General features: G+C 40.2%; 1 protein-coding gene across 1 annotated transcript in view; it reads right to left on the reverse strand.

The window, feature by feature from the left end:
- Positions 1 to 5,279: 5,279 nt before the first annotated feature.
- The window catches only part of LOC121273232 (electroneutral sodium bicarbonate exchanger 1-like), a 595,872-nt gene continuing 583,244 nt past the window's right edge, over positions 5,280 to 17,907 (reverse strand). The window contains exons 26-29 of the mRNA XM_041180250.1: positions 17,806 to 17,903; positions 15,009 to 15,122; positions 13,251 to 13,294; positions 5,280 to 5,412 (exon numbers count right to left, since the gene is read on the reverse strand). Of these exons, the coding sequence (XP_041036184.1) occupies positions 13,270 to 13,294; positions 15,009 to 15,122; positions 17,806 to 17,903 (237 nt within the window). The 3' untranslated portion in view covers positions 5,280 to 5,412; positions 13,251 to 13,269. The remainder of the gene's footprint in view (positions 5,413 to 13,250; positions 13,295 to 15,008; positions 15,123 to 17,805; positions 17,904 to 17,907) is intronic.

Genomic DNA, 17,907 nt, shown 5'->3' on the forward strand with positions numbered 1-17,907 from the left:
CACAGTGCCTGCATTAAGGATACAGGATAATGCAGGAAAATGGTATTGAAGTATAAGATCAGCCATTATCTTATTGGATGGCAGAGCAGACTTGAAGGGCTGAATGGCCTACTCCTGCTTCGATTTCTTATGTTCTTAAAAACTATCCAATGAGCCCCATTTCCCTGTCCTGTTCCGAGAGCCCTGGAAAATTTTCCCTTTCAAGTATTCACCCAATTCTCCTTTGAAGGTTACTACTTAATCTGTTTCCACCATCCTTTCAGGTCATAACTTTATGTAAAAAAAAATTGATATATTAAAAACTTGTTATTTTGGCAACTATCTTAAATCTGTGTCCTTTGGTTACTAACTCTCCTTACTAGTGAAACAGTTTCTCCCTATTACTCTAGCAAAACCCTTCGTAATTTTGAACACCTCTATCAAATTGCTTCTTAAGCTTCTCTGCTCCAAAGAGAAAATCCATGTAATTGTAGTTCCTCATCCCTGGCACCGTTTAATAAATCTATCTTCATTCTTGATTACCAAAAATATTTTTGGCAATTGCTTCCACTTTTGTAGTCAACTTGCACATCTTGGCTTCATACGGATTGCAGATAACTCAACCTTGGACACAGTTCCTTAGAAGCTAAACCCATAAATTATGAATGGAAATCCATAAAACACTAGAACATAATAATGAAGCCTAATTAGCGTAGCCAACATTGGACAACAAATAAATCCAACCAATTAGACGATTTTTTGCTATCAGGATTATTGATTCGAACAAAATTACATTTTAAAATATAAATAAAAACTACAGCCAGTTTTTCTTCCTCACGTATTCACAGAATCGTACATTTAAAGAGTGAAGTACCTGTAGTATCAGCACAAAAACATAACTAAATCACGTCAGGCGCTTTTCACGCGGCTCCTCCTCGCGCCACCCGCTTTAAACTGAAGCATCGAAAAGCCAAAAATTGCGCGAACAAGGCATGCTAGCGCATGCGCTCCATCTTCAAAGCAAACATCACTGGCGGGACATGAAGAGCTACGGGGTGAGCAGGGCGGAAGTAATAAGGGCGGCGAGGGATGGATTGTACAAGAGAGAGCCCTTTTCTTGTTGTAAATGTCCCGTTTGCATGTAGGTGCAAAAGTTTCTAAACCATCTGACAATATTAAGTGTATCGATCTCCAGTTGGAAACAAAATAAAAAAAGTTAGTAAAGAATAGAGTGAACATCCAGATAAATTATGGGGAAACTAGTGAAATAAGCCCCAATGAATGAAAACCAGAAAATATGACGTCTGGAAGTACTGGCCCCTAGATTCAGGAAGTACTGAGATTTACCTACCTCAGCTGAATAACTGCTACCTAAAAGTGGTGACATTTAATAAACTTCAACGCCATTTTTTTTGTATTCGGGTGCACTACCAAACATGGAAACACTTGATTGCCCTGGCACGCCTTGTTTTATGCAGTACCAGTGATTGGGATGCTTCTGAAAAACATTTCATTGTGGTGCCGCTGGAGGTCGGCTGGCACAGCCATCTTTGGAAAAGGAGCCTCCAAGAACATATGCCAAAGCAAGGAATGTCAGCTCTGCAGATGTGGCAACATAGGCACAGGGAGGATATGTCTTAAGTTCCCCTTTTTCTCTAGCAACACCAACTTGAAAGATTCTTGGTAGCAAACCAGGAGCCAATAGTGGCACCTGAGGCCAAAAAGTACCACAATTTTTTGATGGGAGGTTCTTACAGGAAAATATAGTGGGTCCCAAAGCCAGTGGGTTTATGGTGAAATTGATTTCTGCTGGATTCACCCAAGTTCCAACTGCCCCATTAGTACCCTGGGATGAAAATTACCTCCCAAATTTTTAAACACTCACTTAACAATTGTCTGTTAGGATTTTCAAAGGAGTTTTTTTGTTGTCGTGTTAAATTAAACACTCCCCTGCAAATGCCATACATTTTTGGTCTTTCAATGTACCTTAAATTAAAGAATCATAATTTCAAATAAATAATTGAGTGATTCAAAATGTATTGCAAAGTTCTATAAGTGATATTGTGTTGAGTGATACTTTATTTCTTATGTGCAAAAAAGATGTTATTAATTGTAAATAGTATCAGTCTCTATTGTAGGACTTGAAATATTGCAGACAATATGGTTGTGGTTAAACATTTCCTTTACTCACTATTTCATCAACTGGTTCACATATATGAGTCTTTTCCCTTCAAATTATTTAATTGTGCACATCTGTTTAAAATGTTGTGATGTTTAAGATGTACAAATATTTAAGTATTATACAAATAGATTATTGTAAATTAAGGATTCTTTTGGTCCTCACTTTTAAGTTATTTTCACTTCTTTTTAAATTCTCTCGTACCAGACAACAAATGGGACCAGCTTAAAAGCTCTTCCGGTGCTACTCCAAAGCCAGGTAGCAGTGAGGCTTGGGTGATTCACCTCATTTTCCCTTGTTTCTTGTGAGGAAATACTTAGTTTTAGATGACACGTGTCAGATTGGAAACACGGAATATTGGGAATCACAAGCACAAATGCATGTCCTACCACTCTAAGATTGCATATTAACGGATCATTTCATTATATCACCTGCACTATTTTAAATCAAATCTCTCTTTTGTCAAAGCAATAATCAAATCATTGTATTTTAATCACTTTTATTTCCTTATAGAAATAAATTACAATTGTTCCATTCACATTTACATTATGTAAGTTGACAGAATTCCTGCTCTTGGTCTAAAAAGGCTGCATTTTATGACCTAATGCACGTGGTTAATAAACGTTCATATTAACATTTTGAACAGAAATAAAACATGTTTCATCACATTTATTGATGTTCACAACAGGCAAAGAGGAAAGGAAATTCATTCTAAGTTTTGCAAAATGCAGGCCTATTTAAATAAGAGGAATGTTGTCTCTTTAAAAAGATACATTTCTTCATCTGTTACAGTTTAGATGTACACTTAACTGCATCTCTATTTTCACAGCGAGTGTGCAATAAAACAAAATACAAGATTAAACAACAGTATTACCTGACTGTACAGCACTTTTACACAACAATTCCGCCAGTATATCATAAACAACTTTTACACCCACCTTGAACTGAAACTGCAATTACATTACTCCACTTAAACAATACTGTAAACAAACAATTATATACCTGGGTCTTCACATCTAAATGTCCAGGACTAATAAACAGAAACAAAAATAGCATCACTAAAATATAAGCCACATTGGCTTTTACTATAGGTTTCTATTTCTTAGTTCAAGGGGTCTGTGGTCATCATGTGTATGTCAACTATTAGCCCAACCTTCAGATTTAAGCCAACAAGCTTCTAATTGGTGGACCAGGTGGAATTGATTTCTGCTTTTACTTTTATTTACATTATAAGTGTCATAAGACTATAGGTTTTCTGCAACAAAATAATCTATTAATATATTTCTTTAAGTCTCTTCTAAAATAAAATAACGCGTCTCTATTTCTACATGTAGTCCACTAGAAAGAAGCTATATTAAAAATTTGTGCCTGCACTTTTTAAATTCACTAAGGATATATTTTCATATTTTTATTTTCTTTTGGTATGTATTACATTCAAAATCATAAAATCATGGAAATTGCTTGTTTTGATAGCTGTGTTTCTCCAGGAAATCAGACAAAAACAATGTCCTACAAGTGTGACAGAACAGTACTGGATTCTAAAGTTATGAACTGAAGTATTTGAAGTAATGGGTTTTACCATCAGAATAGAGAGATTTATTTTTATTGCCAGGTGCCCTCAACAGCCTGCAACCAGCACAGTTTCTGTGTAGTCTTAATGGATAATCCTTTGAGGACTGTAGTGGCACTTCAGTCCATAACTTAGGTCTGTCTATCTCAATATTTGCAGAGTGAAGGGATGTTTGCCATGTTCTCCCCCAAAACACCATTTTTTCCCACCCAGACACTATCTTGTCCCCTTTCAGCTAAAACTTTCTTGACTTTTAGGGTTCAGGGGTATATGGTGATTTGCAAGTATATTTGACAATCTCTGCTGACTGTGGATGTTCCCATTCAGCAGCAGACCTTACTTGCTCACCGCTTGTCCTCAACAGCTTATTTTGATTTTGTTCCATTTTTGGATATGATACTATTATAAGAGTAGAATTTGCATTTTTAATTCTCTCCCATCTAATGATTTTCTGATATTTTTCCCTGACACTAAAGAATAAAGAATAAGCATTGTGTATTGCTATATTATTGCACTGGAACCTTCCCATCCTCTCAAAAATAGTGATTTAAGAAACAGTAAACAGTTAATAAACTGTACTTTATGATATAGAAGTGAAATTATCTGACAATATATAGGTAATTTGAAATGTGGCTACAGAAAGTCCTTTGGAGAATTTGGCAGTGGATGCCTTTGGTGGGAGCAACTTAAATCAATGTGCAAGTTAAGGTGTTTTATGTACTTTGTACTTCATTTCATGAGGTATGTTTTTGCAGGTCTTTTTTTAAAATTGTACTTTTTAAAGTAGTTTGGAGTTTTCATATTGTTACTATACAACATTCTAAAATAATTCTTCCCTCCTGGCAAAGTATATTTTACTTCAGCGTAAAAACAAATATTAACCAAATTTTATTTTTCATGTCAATGCCATACAATTGCTCACCACACCCCAACCCTCCCACCCCCAAGGCTCACAATAGGGATATTACTGCCAGCAGGCTGATGAGGGTTTCAAGTGACAGAAGCCTCTCAATTTCTGTTGATAAGGAATTCTTAGAGAGCATTTTCAACATTATTTTTTACTAGCCATGTAGTATGTTAGTAGTGATTTTAATTTGTACAATATATTGCACTGCAAGTTGCTTTATTACTTAGGAAGCTAACACTTAGTGATCAAGGTACATGTAAACATCATTGATAAACAAGAATTTTTTCGTGCAGACATGAAAACATACATTGAAATGTAGAAAGCATATGAAACAGCACTGATAATCACGATAATTGTGATACAGTACATTTTCACAAATCTAATTATTCTTACTGTCTACATGTCAAGCATCTCAAATTATATGCTGGTTAAAGATTAAGGCCTTTCAAAAGGTCTATTTTGTCAGTCAGGCTTTGTATTACAAAACTGAATTTTTTTAAAAATACACAAACTACACTGATTTTCTTTCAAAAGTTCAAACTTCTATTCTGGACAATCTAAACACTTGCAAAAAAAAATTTGACTTAAAAGTTCAGACTTCCCTTTGAAAGGTCTTAATGGGTACTTAAAAAGGACAATGTGCTGCCTTCAATATATTTTATTTTCCAAGGACGTTCCAGGACGCAGTGTGGATGTTTGATTGAAAACCTCTCTGTTTTGGCTCTTCCCTGAGTCAATTACAACTTCATCCTTCTCTGTCAACGTTGGGATTTAAACCTAAGAATAAACAAGAAACATGCATTTATACCATGCTACTTTTATAAAAGAATGTCTTGGATCACTATTTGAGGCAGAAGAGGTGAGGAGGAAGAGAAGACTGAAGGTGTGATTATAGAGATTTTTTTTTAAAAAGGATGCTCTTGAAGGCAGGGAGAGGTAGCAAAGCAGTGACTTTGGAAAAGAGATGCAGAGGACAAAGACAATGTCTGGAAGATGGAATGGAATGGATGGCACGTGGAATGGAGGGGGGCAAGGAACATGTTGCAGTATTGAGTTAAATGAATTTAGGGTGCAAGCTGAGATATACAGCTGAAGAAAATTTTCCAAATAGGATGGGGTGAGGCCATGTAGGGATTCGAAAACTTGGATCATGAAATTAACCTTTTGGGTTACAGGGAATCAGTGGAGTTCAGAGAAGAATTGGGTTACAGATTTACAGATCAGTTGAAGTTTTGTGGAGGCTGGTGAAGACAGCATATTTAAGAAATTGATTCTCCAGGTGACAGCTGCATGGTTAAAGAGTTTTTGCAGCTGACATGAAGTAATGAAATTAGCAGAGAATGTTCTGGAGGTGAAATAGGGTGGTCTTGAGGACAAACCATATGATGGAGGTGGAATTTCAGCTCCAAGCCAAAGGTAGGATTAAAGAGAAGACTGAAGAATATAGTTGATGGTGATGATTCTGGATATCAAGAATTTAAGTTCTGAGGACATGTGAAGTTGGGCTTATGTTATGAAGAGTTTAAAAAGCAGGATAAAATTAAAATTAGGAAGTTGGGAGTAAGATGGGATGTTAGGTAGAACCCTTCCATTAGTAATAAGCTTGTGAAGTAAATCACCATTGAATATCATAAATGAACATATAAATGGTTTCAAGAGACAATGAGGTGTGCTTCTGAAGAGAAAGGATTGAACAATGTGGTGAGGATGTAGGGTTGGATCAAAAAGAGAGGCTTGTTCGACATAATAACTTTTGTTTGTGAAAATTCTTATAGAAAGCAGAAACAAAGAACTAGCATCTTTCATGACCTCAGGGCATTGTTGTTCAAATGTAGGAAATGCAGCAGTCAATATGCACATAGCAAGGTCCCACAAACAGCAATGTAATAATGACCAGATAATCTGTTTTTTTTAGTAGATGTTGGTTGATGCCAGGACACCTGGGAAAACTGTCCTGCTCTTCTTCAAAATAGTGTCATGAGATCTTTTGTATCCATCGAGAGGAGGACCCTGGGACAGGCAGTCAGCAGCACCTAGAGGAGAGTGCAGGAGGACGACCCTGGGACAGGCAGTCAAAACCACCTAGAGGATCTATATCTAGAGAATTTAGCATTCAGTCTGTACTCAAGTAGGAGCAAGGGTAAAATAAAAGCAAGGGTCCATATTCTATTTAGCTAAGATATGTCTGGGGAGCTCAGTCTCGTGATTTGCATATCCTGCGCTATATGGGAAATCCTAGTCACTCCTGGCTGTCTGGATATGCAGGAAGCACCTCCGATTGGAGCAACTCGAGCTCCGGGTTTTGAAGCTTGTGTGGCAGCTGGGGGCACTACGGTGTATTCACAAGGCTGAGGTTCGTGGATAGCACGTTTCAGGATGTGGTCATACCACATCCTGCAGCTTAATGAAGTGCAAGCAGACAGGGAATGGGTGACTGCCAGACAGAAGAGGGGGACCAGGCAGGTAGTGAGGGAATCCCCCGAGTACATCTCGCTCACAAACCGTTTATCAGCCTTGGAAGACAGTGAGAGTGATGGCTCCTCTGTGGAGGCCAGCCAGAGGCAAGGTCATGGCACTGTGGGTGGTCCAGCAGACTTTAGGGAGTTAGGTAGGAAATTTAAAAGCAGGACTTCAAAGGTAGTAATCTCCAGATTACTCCCAGTGCCACACAGTAGTGAGTATAGGAACAGAAGGATAGAGCAGATGAACGTGTGGCTGGACAGTTGGTGCAGGAGGGAGGGCTTTAGATTCCTGGGGTCTTGGGATTGTTTCTAGGGGAGATGGAACCTGTACAAGTTGGACGGGTTACATCTGAACAGGAACAGGACCAACATCCTGACGGGGAGTTTGCTGATGCTGTTGGGGTGGATTTAAACACAATTGGCAGAGGGATAGAATCCTGAAAAGTAGTTCAGAGGGGAGAGAAGCTGAGATGGAATTAGAAGGTAAAACGCTAGTGAGTGAGTCTGGAAGGCAGAGGAAACATAGGCTAGAGAAGAAAGAAGTGAGTTTAGCAAGGCTAAATGGAATATATTTTAATGCAAGGAGCTTGAGGAATAAGACAGACGGGCTGAGGGCACAGAAAGGCACGTGGGATATCATAGCTATGACCGAGACTTGTCTAAAAGTAGGGCAGGATTGGCAGCTCAACATTCCTGGTTATAGAGTATTCAGACTAGATAGAGAGGGGGAGGGTGGAGGGTGGGGGTGGGGGATGGGGGGTCGGGGGGGGTCACATATGGATCAAAGAATCAATTATAGCAGTGAAGAGGGATGATATCCTGGAAGGATCAAATGAGGCCATATGTGTAGAAGTAAAGAACAAAAATGGGGCAAACACGCTGTTGGGTGTACCATGGGCCCCCAAACAGTCAGGTAGAGACAGATGATCAAATATGTAATCAAGTTTCAGAGAAGTATAAGAATAATAAGGCAGTAATTGTTAGGGGATTTTAACTACCCAAATATTAACTGGGATAGTTTTAGTGTGCAAGGTAGGGAAGGAGAAAATTTTTTAAGTTAATCCAGGAGAACTTTTTTAGCCAGTATGTAGAAAGCCGAACAAAGGAGGGGACAGTTCTGGACCTGATATTTGGAAACGAGCCTGGGTAGGCGGAAGGCATAACAGTAGGGGAGCATTTTGGATACAGTGACAATAACTCAGTCAGATTTAGGATAGTTATGGAAAAGGATAAAGTTGGGCCGGGAATAAAAGTTCCAAAATGGGGAAAGGCTAATTTTACTAAGATGAAATACGATTTGGCCCAAGTGGACTGCAGCTACTTGCAAATAAAGTTGTGTCAGAGCAGTGGGAGGCATTCAAGGAGGAAACAGCAAATATGTTCCCGTAAAGATAAAGGAAGGGGGAACCAAGTCCGGCGAACCATGGACGTCAAAGGACATGAAGGTTAGGATTAAGAAAAAAAGAGAAGCTTATGGCAGATACCAAGGGCTCAATACAGCAGAGTCCCTAGAGGAGTATAAAAAGTGCAGGGTGGAACTTAAAAAAGAAATTAGGAAAACTAAGAGAGTGCATGAGAAAGCATTGGTTGGCAGAATAAAGGAAAACCCAAAGGGTTTTTTAAATATATAAAGAGCAAGAGAATAACTAGGGCAAGAGTAGGGCCAATTAGGGACCATAGAGGTAATGTGTGTGTGGACCCAGAAGACGTGGGTACAGAACTCAATGAATACTTTGCATTAGTCTTCACAATGGAAAAGGACAATGCAGGTATAGACATCAGGATGGAAGACTGTGAAATATTAGAGGAAATTAACAGAGAGAGAAAGTGTACTAGCGGGTTTAGCGGCCTTAAAAGTGGATAAATCCGCATGCCCGGATGAGATGTATCCCAGGCTGTTGAGGGAGGCAAGGGAAGAGATATCAGGAGCCCTGGCAGTAATTTTCAAACTCTCTCTGGCCACAGGTAAGGTGCCAGAGGACTGGAGGACTGCTAATGTTGTCCCATTATTAAAAAAGGGAGAAAGGGATGGACCAGGAAATTACAGGCCAGTCAGTCTAACCTCGGTGATGGGAAAGTTACTAGAAAGAATTTTGAGGGACAGAATATATCTGCACTTGGAGAGACATGGATTAATCAGGGATAGTCAGCATGGATTTGTTGAGGGAAGGTCGTATTTGACAAATTTGATCGAATTTTTTGAGGAGGTAACCAGAAGTGTTGATGAGGGTAATGCATTTAATGTGGTCTACATAGACTTTAGCAAGGCTTTTGATAAGGTCCCTCATGGCAGACTGGTCAAGAAAGTAAGAGCCCATGGGATCCAAGGCAAAGTGGCACATTGGGTCCAGAATTGATTGAGAGGCAGGAAGCAGAGGGTGATGGTAGAGGGATGTTTCTGTGACTGGAAATCTGTTTCCAGTGGGGTCCCGCAGGACTCGGTGCTGGGGCTCTTGCTGTTTGTGCTGTACATAAATGATTTGGACTTAAATGTAGTGGATATGATCAAGAAGTTCGCAGATGACAAGAAAATTGGCAAGGCGGTAAATAGTGAAGAGGAAAGCTGTAAACTGCAGGAGGATGTCAATGGATTGGTCAGGCGGGCAGAGCAGTGGCAAATGGAATTCAACCCAGAAAAGTGTGAGGTAATGCACTTGGGGAGGGCTAACAAGGCAAGGGATTACACCATGAATGGTAGGATCCTGGAAAATACAGAAGATCAGAGGGACCTTGGTGTGCATATCCACAGATCCCTGAAGGTAGCAGGGCAAGTAGATAAGGTGGTTAAGAAGGCATATGGGATACTTACCTTTATTAGCTGAGGCATAGAATACGAGAGCAGGGAGGTTATGCTGAAACTGAATAAAATGCTGGTTAGGTGGTTACTGGAGTACTGCGTGTAGCTGTGGTCACCACATTATAGGAAGGATGTGATTGTACTGGAGAGGGTGCAGAGGACATTTACCAGTGCTGGAGGGTCTGAGCTATAAGGAAAAATTGGATAGGCTGGGATTGTTTTCCTTGGAACAGCGAAGGTTCAGAGGGGACCTGATAGAGGTGTATAAGATTGAGGGGCATAGATAGGGTGGATATGAATGCACTTTTTCCATTAGTGGAGGGGTCAATAACCAGGAGGCATAGATTTAAGGTAAGAGGTAGAAGGCTAAGAGGGGAGTTGAGGAGAAATGTTTTCACCCAGAGGGCGGTGGGAGTCTGGAACTTACTGCCTGAAAGGGTGGTTGAGTCAGAAACTCTTGTAACATTTAAAAAGTATTTAGATATTCACTTGTGTTGCCATAGTCTCCAGGGCTATGGGCCAAGTGTTGGAAAATGGGATTAGTGCAGTCAGATATTTGTTAACCGGCATGGACATGAGGGGCCAAATGGCCTCCTTCTGTGCTGTAAATGTCTATGAGTCTATGGGTAAAATGTTTAGCTCAGCGGGTGGGCATGCATCCGACCCGACCATGTGTAAAATGATGTGTAGTGACATCAGGTGTGCGTCTTGACATCATTGCGCAGTCGTGCGATACCTTTGTTGGCAGGTGCATGCCGGAGTTGGCAGCGCGCCTGCCGACAATTAAAAGGCTTATTAAGGCCATTAAAAAGCAATTAACCTAAAATTTTCGTTGCTCGTCCAACCTAACGGTTGGTGGGCAGGCAAAAAGGCCAAGTGGCCTTTGCACTTTTTTGGAAACCTCATCCATGGGCGGGATGAGGTTATTTCCAAAAGCAAATAAAAATCAAATTAAAACTTTATTTTTTCATTAATAACATGTCCCTGCTCATGTGACAGAGTCACATGAGGAGGCATGTTTCATTACATTTATAAAATCTTTAATATTTCTTCTGAAATCAGTTCATCTGCCTGAGGCAGCTCTCTGCCCCAGGGAGATTGTGTAGCGCATACTTGCACTACCCACCCCCCCAACCGCCTGCAGAGGCAGCGCTTGGCGCTGCCACTGGTGTTTCATGCTGGGCGGACCTTAATTGGCTTCCTGCCTGCACCCACCGAGCCCACACGCCAAGGGCAAATTTCTGCCCTACAAGAATCTGAGAGGATTACCGAGTCTCTGTTTAACATATCTGAAATATTTCAGATGACTGCACGATTTTTTTTGAGCTCCTGTGTCAGTGGGAGTGCTTCGTTAGCTGTCAGCCGGTGGTGTTCTTTGATGAGATATGTTCCCTACGGACACCAGGAATTCCAATATGTACTAGCACAGGAAGCCACTCGAGCTGTGTTGGTCTCAATGTCCCAAAAATAATCCTTATGACTTCGCGGAGGTGGATATCTGCCACATTTGTGTGGTGGCTCCTGAGCCAGGTTGAGCAGAAGCACTCTGCTGTTGGGGAGACCAGGGCGAGTAAAGCAGTGCATAGTGTGTTGGTTCTCCCACCCCAGCTGGCACCCACTGGTTTCCTTATGAGATTCACTCTTATCTTGACCTTAGCTCTGGTGTTTTGGAGTGTTGCCGGCGCCAGTGTTCTGGGCATGTTACCGGTAGGTCAATGTACGTTCAAGGGTGATGTCAAGATAATGTGGTGTTGGGACATGGGTGAGTGGTTGGCCACAGAACTGGACACGAAGTTCTTCCCTGGCCTTTGTGTTGACCAGGTGGAAGGCTGAAGTGGCAGTTTTGGCAGTGTTTGGTAGAAGTCTCCATTTTCTGAAGTAGGCTGAAATCCTGTAGTTCCTGGAACGCACTCTACACTCTACAAACTGATGACAGCCCCACCTCTCGATGGCACACTGCCTGGTTGATTGCAAACATCACCAACCCCAAACTGGTAACTGACCTGGTGGTGAAATCCCATGTTTCAACCTTCCACGGAAATCTAAACAACCCTCAGCAGCTTGAGGATGGACCAGGGAAGAGTGGTACAATGGTCCATAGTGTTATATGAAGAACAGCTCAAATTGTGATTGTGGCCTCCAAGTCCATCGCCCACATACTGAACTTCTGCCCCAAGAGATCTATTCCTGGTGGCATCACAACCATTCACACTGTGGAGCTGTTGAATGGATTGTTAATGTTGACATCGAACTATAATTGATTTCCCAAACATACAAATAAAAAAAACTGAAATATGGCACTTTCAACACCTGAAGTTTCAGTCTAAATGATATGCTTTTGGAGTGGGACTTGAACCCACACCCTCAGAAGCAAAGGTGCTCCCCACAGAGCTCTACTGATTAATGAGGGAATTTTTTGCTTCCAACTTAAACTTGTGATCTGGTTTTGAAGTTCAGAATGTTAAGATTTAATTTATCAAAAATTAAGGGGTCAAATTACAAGACCAAAGCAACAATTAAAGGCATTGAAGAAAGGGAGCTAAACACAACTCATCTAGAGAATGAAGGTGTCAACAAACACTCATATTTACATAGTACCTACAGCACTTCATAAAGTGTAATGAAAGAGAAAGATGCAGCCAAAGAAGGAGGTTTTGGGTTTTTTTTGGGGGAGGGGGGGGGCGGTGACCAAAAGCTTGACAAAGGGGTGGTTTTCAGGAGGACCTTAAAGGACAAGAGGGAGGTAGAGATTCAGACAGGTTTAGAGAGAGAATTCAGAGCGGATTATAGGGTCAGAGAAAGTTTAAGATATAGGGATTTAAACACAAGGATTAGAATTTTAAATGTGAGGCATTGCGAGACAGTCTGAGTCACTGAAGACAAGGGTGATGGGTGAGCAGGACTTAGTGAGGATACAATATTGAGTGGATCAGCACAAGCCAGTTGAAAATCGCTCCCATTGGGTTAATAACACTATTCTCTTCATCAGGAATCAGAGTTAAAATCTAGACCAGACTGATAGGATGGAAGTCTCTTCTCTTTGCCAACTGTAAGGGTTGAATGTGAAATCAATTTAGATATTTTGAACCTAATTCATGTGCATATAGGTCTACAGCACAAAAGTGTTCATTTTTGCCAGAAATGGTATCAACTTAAGAGGCTGGTGTGTGAAATGGCAATATCAAACTGGTGCTGAAGCTATTGTTCTGAGACTAGGGTTAATATTACTTGTTGAAGCAGAGTGGAGTGAACTTTAGCTGCAACTGGCTCATGGTGTACCAAACGGACATGATTCATCTTAATGAGCACCAAACTTCACTTTTTTTCCAAATAAAAGAACATGAAGAATGACTCACCTGAACCAGGACTATCAATTTACATTGATTTTTGAATGGAACTGCTGTAAAAAGAAATTAGTATTACTAAGATATCAAACGTGTTCTTTTCAATATTTAGGGGGCAATTTTCATATTGAATGCACATTGGGGAGAGCAATCACACTGTTCACCCAATGGCAATAGCAAGAGGTCTGAACCATTTTCATGCTCAGACCTTACTGGGGTTGGCAAGCTGCCAGTGCTAAACAAGTACTGGTGGATAACTTGCCAATCAGAGTGGGGAAGGGTGAGATCCAGTGACTCCTCTGCAGAGCCAAATGTTTGGGAATAGGAGGACACCCAAGTCACCATCAGTAGGAGAAAAGATTTTGTGAGGCCTGAAGAAGCATTCATATTGCATTCTTTCAATCCCCTCAAAAATCAGTGCCACAGATATTTTGGGTGCATTTTGGAGCTACCTCCTGCAATCCCTTTAAGGACTACTGGTTAGGTGGCTCTAAGCCCGGTACCAAAGGGCAGAGCATGCACACAGTCAGCCCATCAGTATCTGAAAATTGAGTTGGTGTCCTACAACCAGTCTAGGACCTAATTCAAATGTTTTAATAAGGGTGCCACCTGATTCAGGTAGGAGCACTGGCTACCTATTTAGAGCTTCACTCGAAAATTAAGTTGATCATCTGGTTGGCAGCTCTCAGCGGGCAGGACCTCCGCCCCAGGGTCCTTGATTCCGGGAAAGGCCCGCCACTGCCCAGTTAAGTGCATGATTGGCACTTAATGCGGTGGGCCTTCCTGAAGCCACCTGGGGCTCTCGTTGGCTCTCCAGTGAGACCCCCATTTCCTATATTAAATTCTGCCCAATGTTTTTGTTTATCCACCACCCATACTTTAAAATGAATAGAGTGCTAGTTAGATTAAAATTTCCTCTTAGGCTCCAGAGTTAAATGCTATTATCTGATTAAAAAAAAATTATGAAATAACTCAGAAGATTCTCTCGGGAGTGGAGTATGCTACCTGGCATTGTTATATATTGAGGTTAATAACAAAACTGCTGGTTGTTTTTGTATATTTAATAACAGAATACAAATAGAAATAACTAACAAGAATCTATACCTGACAAAACCTGTTGTTAAGTTTCTTCATCCTGAGGATGCTGACTTTTATTGGGGTACACAGTTGTGAAGATGCCAATCGTCCTGAATTAGCCAAGGCAACTTATCATTCACATGTGAACATAAACAGTAAAGGTTGACAAGCTATTTGACCATGAGCTGAGCCGGAGTCTGTCTCTGTGGATGACCACACACTCGTTTTCCAGCAGAGGTTACAAGATAGCAGGCAGCAGTGAGAACCTTTGCTGATCGTTTCTTCTGTAACCACGGCTGAGGTCAATTGAAGGTCCACTCTCCCATCACTTCTGCTACCCTGAGATCAACCAACTCAGCACAGACCAGTGTTGGACCAGACTTCCCAACCTGTATAGTTTGATTATATAATACCTTTATTAACTGAGTCAGCAGGGAGGGGAAATTTGAATCCCTGTCTCAAACACTTGCACTAGGGACAAGTTTGCTCATATAACTGGGTTGTCAGAGGAGGAAAAGGCAAACTAACTGGATGGGGACCTTTTCCTTGTTCAAGAATATTTCCTGGTGAATAAACCAGGAATTACAAACTACAGATTAGCCTACTCTATATTTTTGATCCAATGGGATACAATGGCTATGTGGCTGGAATTATAGAAATGTTAAAGTTGCATTGAATGAACACTAGTTTTACCTTTTTGAAGTTGTGTTATCCTTAGTCTTGTTGCTCTCTGTATTCATACTGAGTGCCTTCCAAACTGTTGATTTAGACATTTCATCAGAGATATTAATTTCAGACGGATCACACCTATAAACAAAGTTTAGGTGCCACAATCAAGAAAGAGGTTATCAAGATTTTAAGCAAAAAACTAACAGATTAACACATGATCACCTCAATTGTGGTTTTTTTCCCATTTTCCCAGAAGAGAATCTTCTCAGCTCAGAGAATGGGCAAGTGAGCTGCAGCTCTGTTTAATGCCACTGCTGCTGCACCTCCTGAGTGGTGGTGTTGACCATGAGCGGTGGCACTGTTTTATTTTCACTACTGGGAAAATTTCCCCTCTCAACGTCAGTTTACAAGACCCTTAATGGAGCATGCATCCAAACTTGGACACTACTGCTTATATTAAATTGCTGAGTTTTTGCAAAACAAAAATAAACTTGTTTTCAATTACACTTTATAAGTTATTTTGATACAGGAATCAGCATGTCTGCGTGACTGAAGTATACCTTTTCACATGATAAAGCCATGACTCACTTCAGTAGGGCACCAATTACTTTATATGTCAGCAGGGAGAAGATTCTTAAACGTTGCGTTAGAAATTCACATCTAGAGTTTCTCCCAATTTATTTTATTTATTTCATAAGCAAAATAAGTGTTAATGTAGAGGAATTTGTATTGCGTGCACTAGTTCAGCATTTGCCAGCTTTTTGCGCTTACTTCAAAATTGCTTCGCTTATCAGCAGTAGTAAGGGAGGTTCTGTGGCCAGATGCAGTCTGTATGATCAGTGTTCTTGCCATTGGACTTATCATTAGCACACTGTGGTTGCAGTATGTACTGCAGCCACTCACTAAGCTTACTGCAATAGCATCTTTCAGCTCCATGACCTTTAGCACCAAGAAGGCCAAGAGCATTAATGTCTTGGGAACAGCATCACCTCCAATTTCCTATTCAAGGCACACATCATCCTGATTTGACATTATGGCCATTGCTTCAACATCACTGGGAGAAATTCCTGGGATTCCTTACCTTCACCAGAACAGCAGCAACAGTTCAAGGAGGAGGCCCATCACCACTTCCTCACGGTAATAAGCAAGCCCTTGTCATTGTGGCAAAATCGCTCCCAAAAAACTGAAGCATAGCACAATGATTGGCCATGCAGAATACTGTCAGGTTATAAACTGAAATTTATTTTATTCTGTATTGTGACTTGTTACACATGATTTTGAAAAATAAGAAAATAAAACTGTAATTATTCCATGACAATGAACATTCCATTCAAGTCTAGTAATACTTCCATGCTTATTTAAATAACTTAGCCGAAAATATTTTTAGAACAAAATGAATTTTGCACCCAAACATTTACCAAGTTCCTAATTTCAGAAGCACAACACATACATTTCCTGTATAACAGTGTAAAATCTTCCACTTCCAACACAGAACTCTTCATGAGGTATGCAATCTGATTTGCTGCTCATTTAAAAATTTACTAACCTGCTCCAGGACTTGGTGGATATGCATGTTGGATCTGTTAATAAGCATCGTCAAATAAGCAACAAGAAGCATTGTTGCAAACCATTTTAAACTTAGGCAGCAACGTTTTATTTACAAAAAAGGTGAAGGATCCGAGCAAATGAAGGGCCTTTAGGATTTCCCACATTTTCAGCTTGTTAACCAGAAGAATGAAAAATAGATCTACGCACACTGTACAGCAGCATTAGCAAAATTTTGCAGATTTCAGCGCATTAAACGCATGGTTAACAGCTTAACAAATGGTGCCGCAGCTTTATTGCAGTGTGATATGGTTGACTCTTCAATTGTGTGCCCATTGCAATGCATTTTACTCTGCAAAAGTTCCATTCAGAAAAATAGCGCAAATCTGCAAGTGAGTTAGATGTCACGGAATTCAAAAGTAATCCAGTTTTCATACATTTTTATCACACATGTCTGGAACATAATTGTAACAGATAATTCGCCGATTCCACAAAAGGCCATAGGCATTTCTCTTCTTTAGAGAGAGACAATTGGTTATATAGGGGCACCACACCGCAAGTGTGGCGCAAAGTGAGGAGGTAGGCCTCCATAAACTACCAATTGTAACATGCGGACAAAGAATTGAGACGATACTAGCCTAGACAGTACTCTTTTGGTGCACGCATTGCACTTTTTGTAATACTGCTAGTATCCAGTGCTTCCAGTACATTCTTGCATTGTTTTACCATAAACATGTTATTTGTCACCAGGCTATGAAGCTGCAAGATATGAAATGTTTTTTTTGAATATATTGGTTGGAGTCATGCCCCAAAATAATAGTGCAGTAATGTGAAGTGTAATCTCACTGATCAGAGAAACCTTTGGATGACAGGTCATTAATTGTGCTGGTCCACCTACATTTAACCAATCCTGCTGCTTTGGTGGTTTGGCATTACTATCATTAATAATAATGGAAAACATCATTTTACCTGGTAGACAAGCGAACTTTAAGAACAAAATACTCAAAAATTGGGAACATATTTATCGGTATTCTCTGTATACTTAGAGAGAATATCTAATCTGATCTATTTACAAATACTGGTATTTTTAGGACGTAAAAATATTCTGTATTAACTAACTAATAAGTTATGTATTCCAGTTTGGCATCTGATATCATTTGGGTAAGAAATGGCTGAAAATGTTCAATGCAAACAGCATGAAAAACATCTATATGGCAACCACTGAAACTGTATGAGATTAATTGTGAAGTATTAGAAGCACTATTGACTAGATTACCTATAAATATTACTCTTTACTGGGCTTTGAAGCAGTTTTCTACTTTCCATTGGTAGTTGCACACCACTGTCCCCTGGTTCCAGCATTTTCTCTGATTCCTAG

This window comes from Carcharodon carcharias, chromosome X (assembly GCF_017639515.1).
Source record: "Carcharodon carcharias isolate sCarCar2 chromosome X, sCarCar2.pri, whole genome shotgun sequence".
In the NCBI taxonomy this organism is placed as follows: Eukaryota; Metazoa; Chordata; class Chondrichthyes; order Lamniformes; family Lamnidae; genus Carcharodon; species Carcharodon carcharias.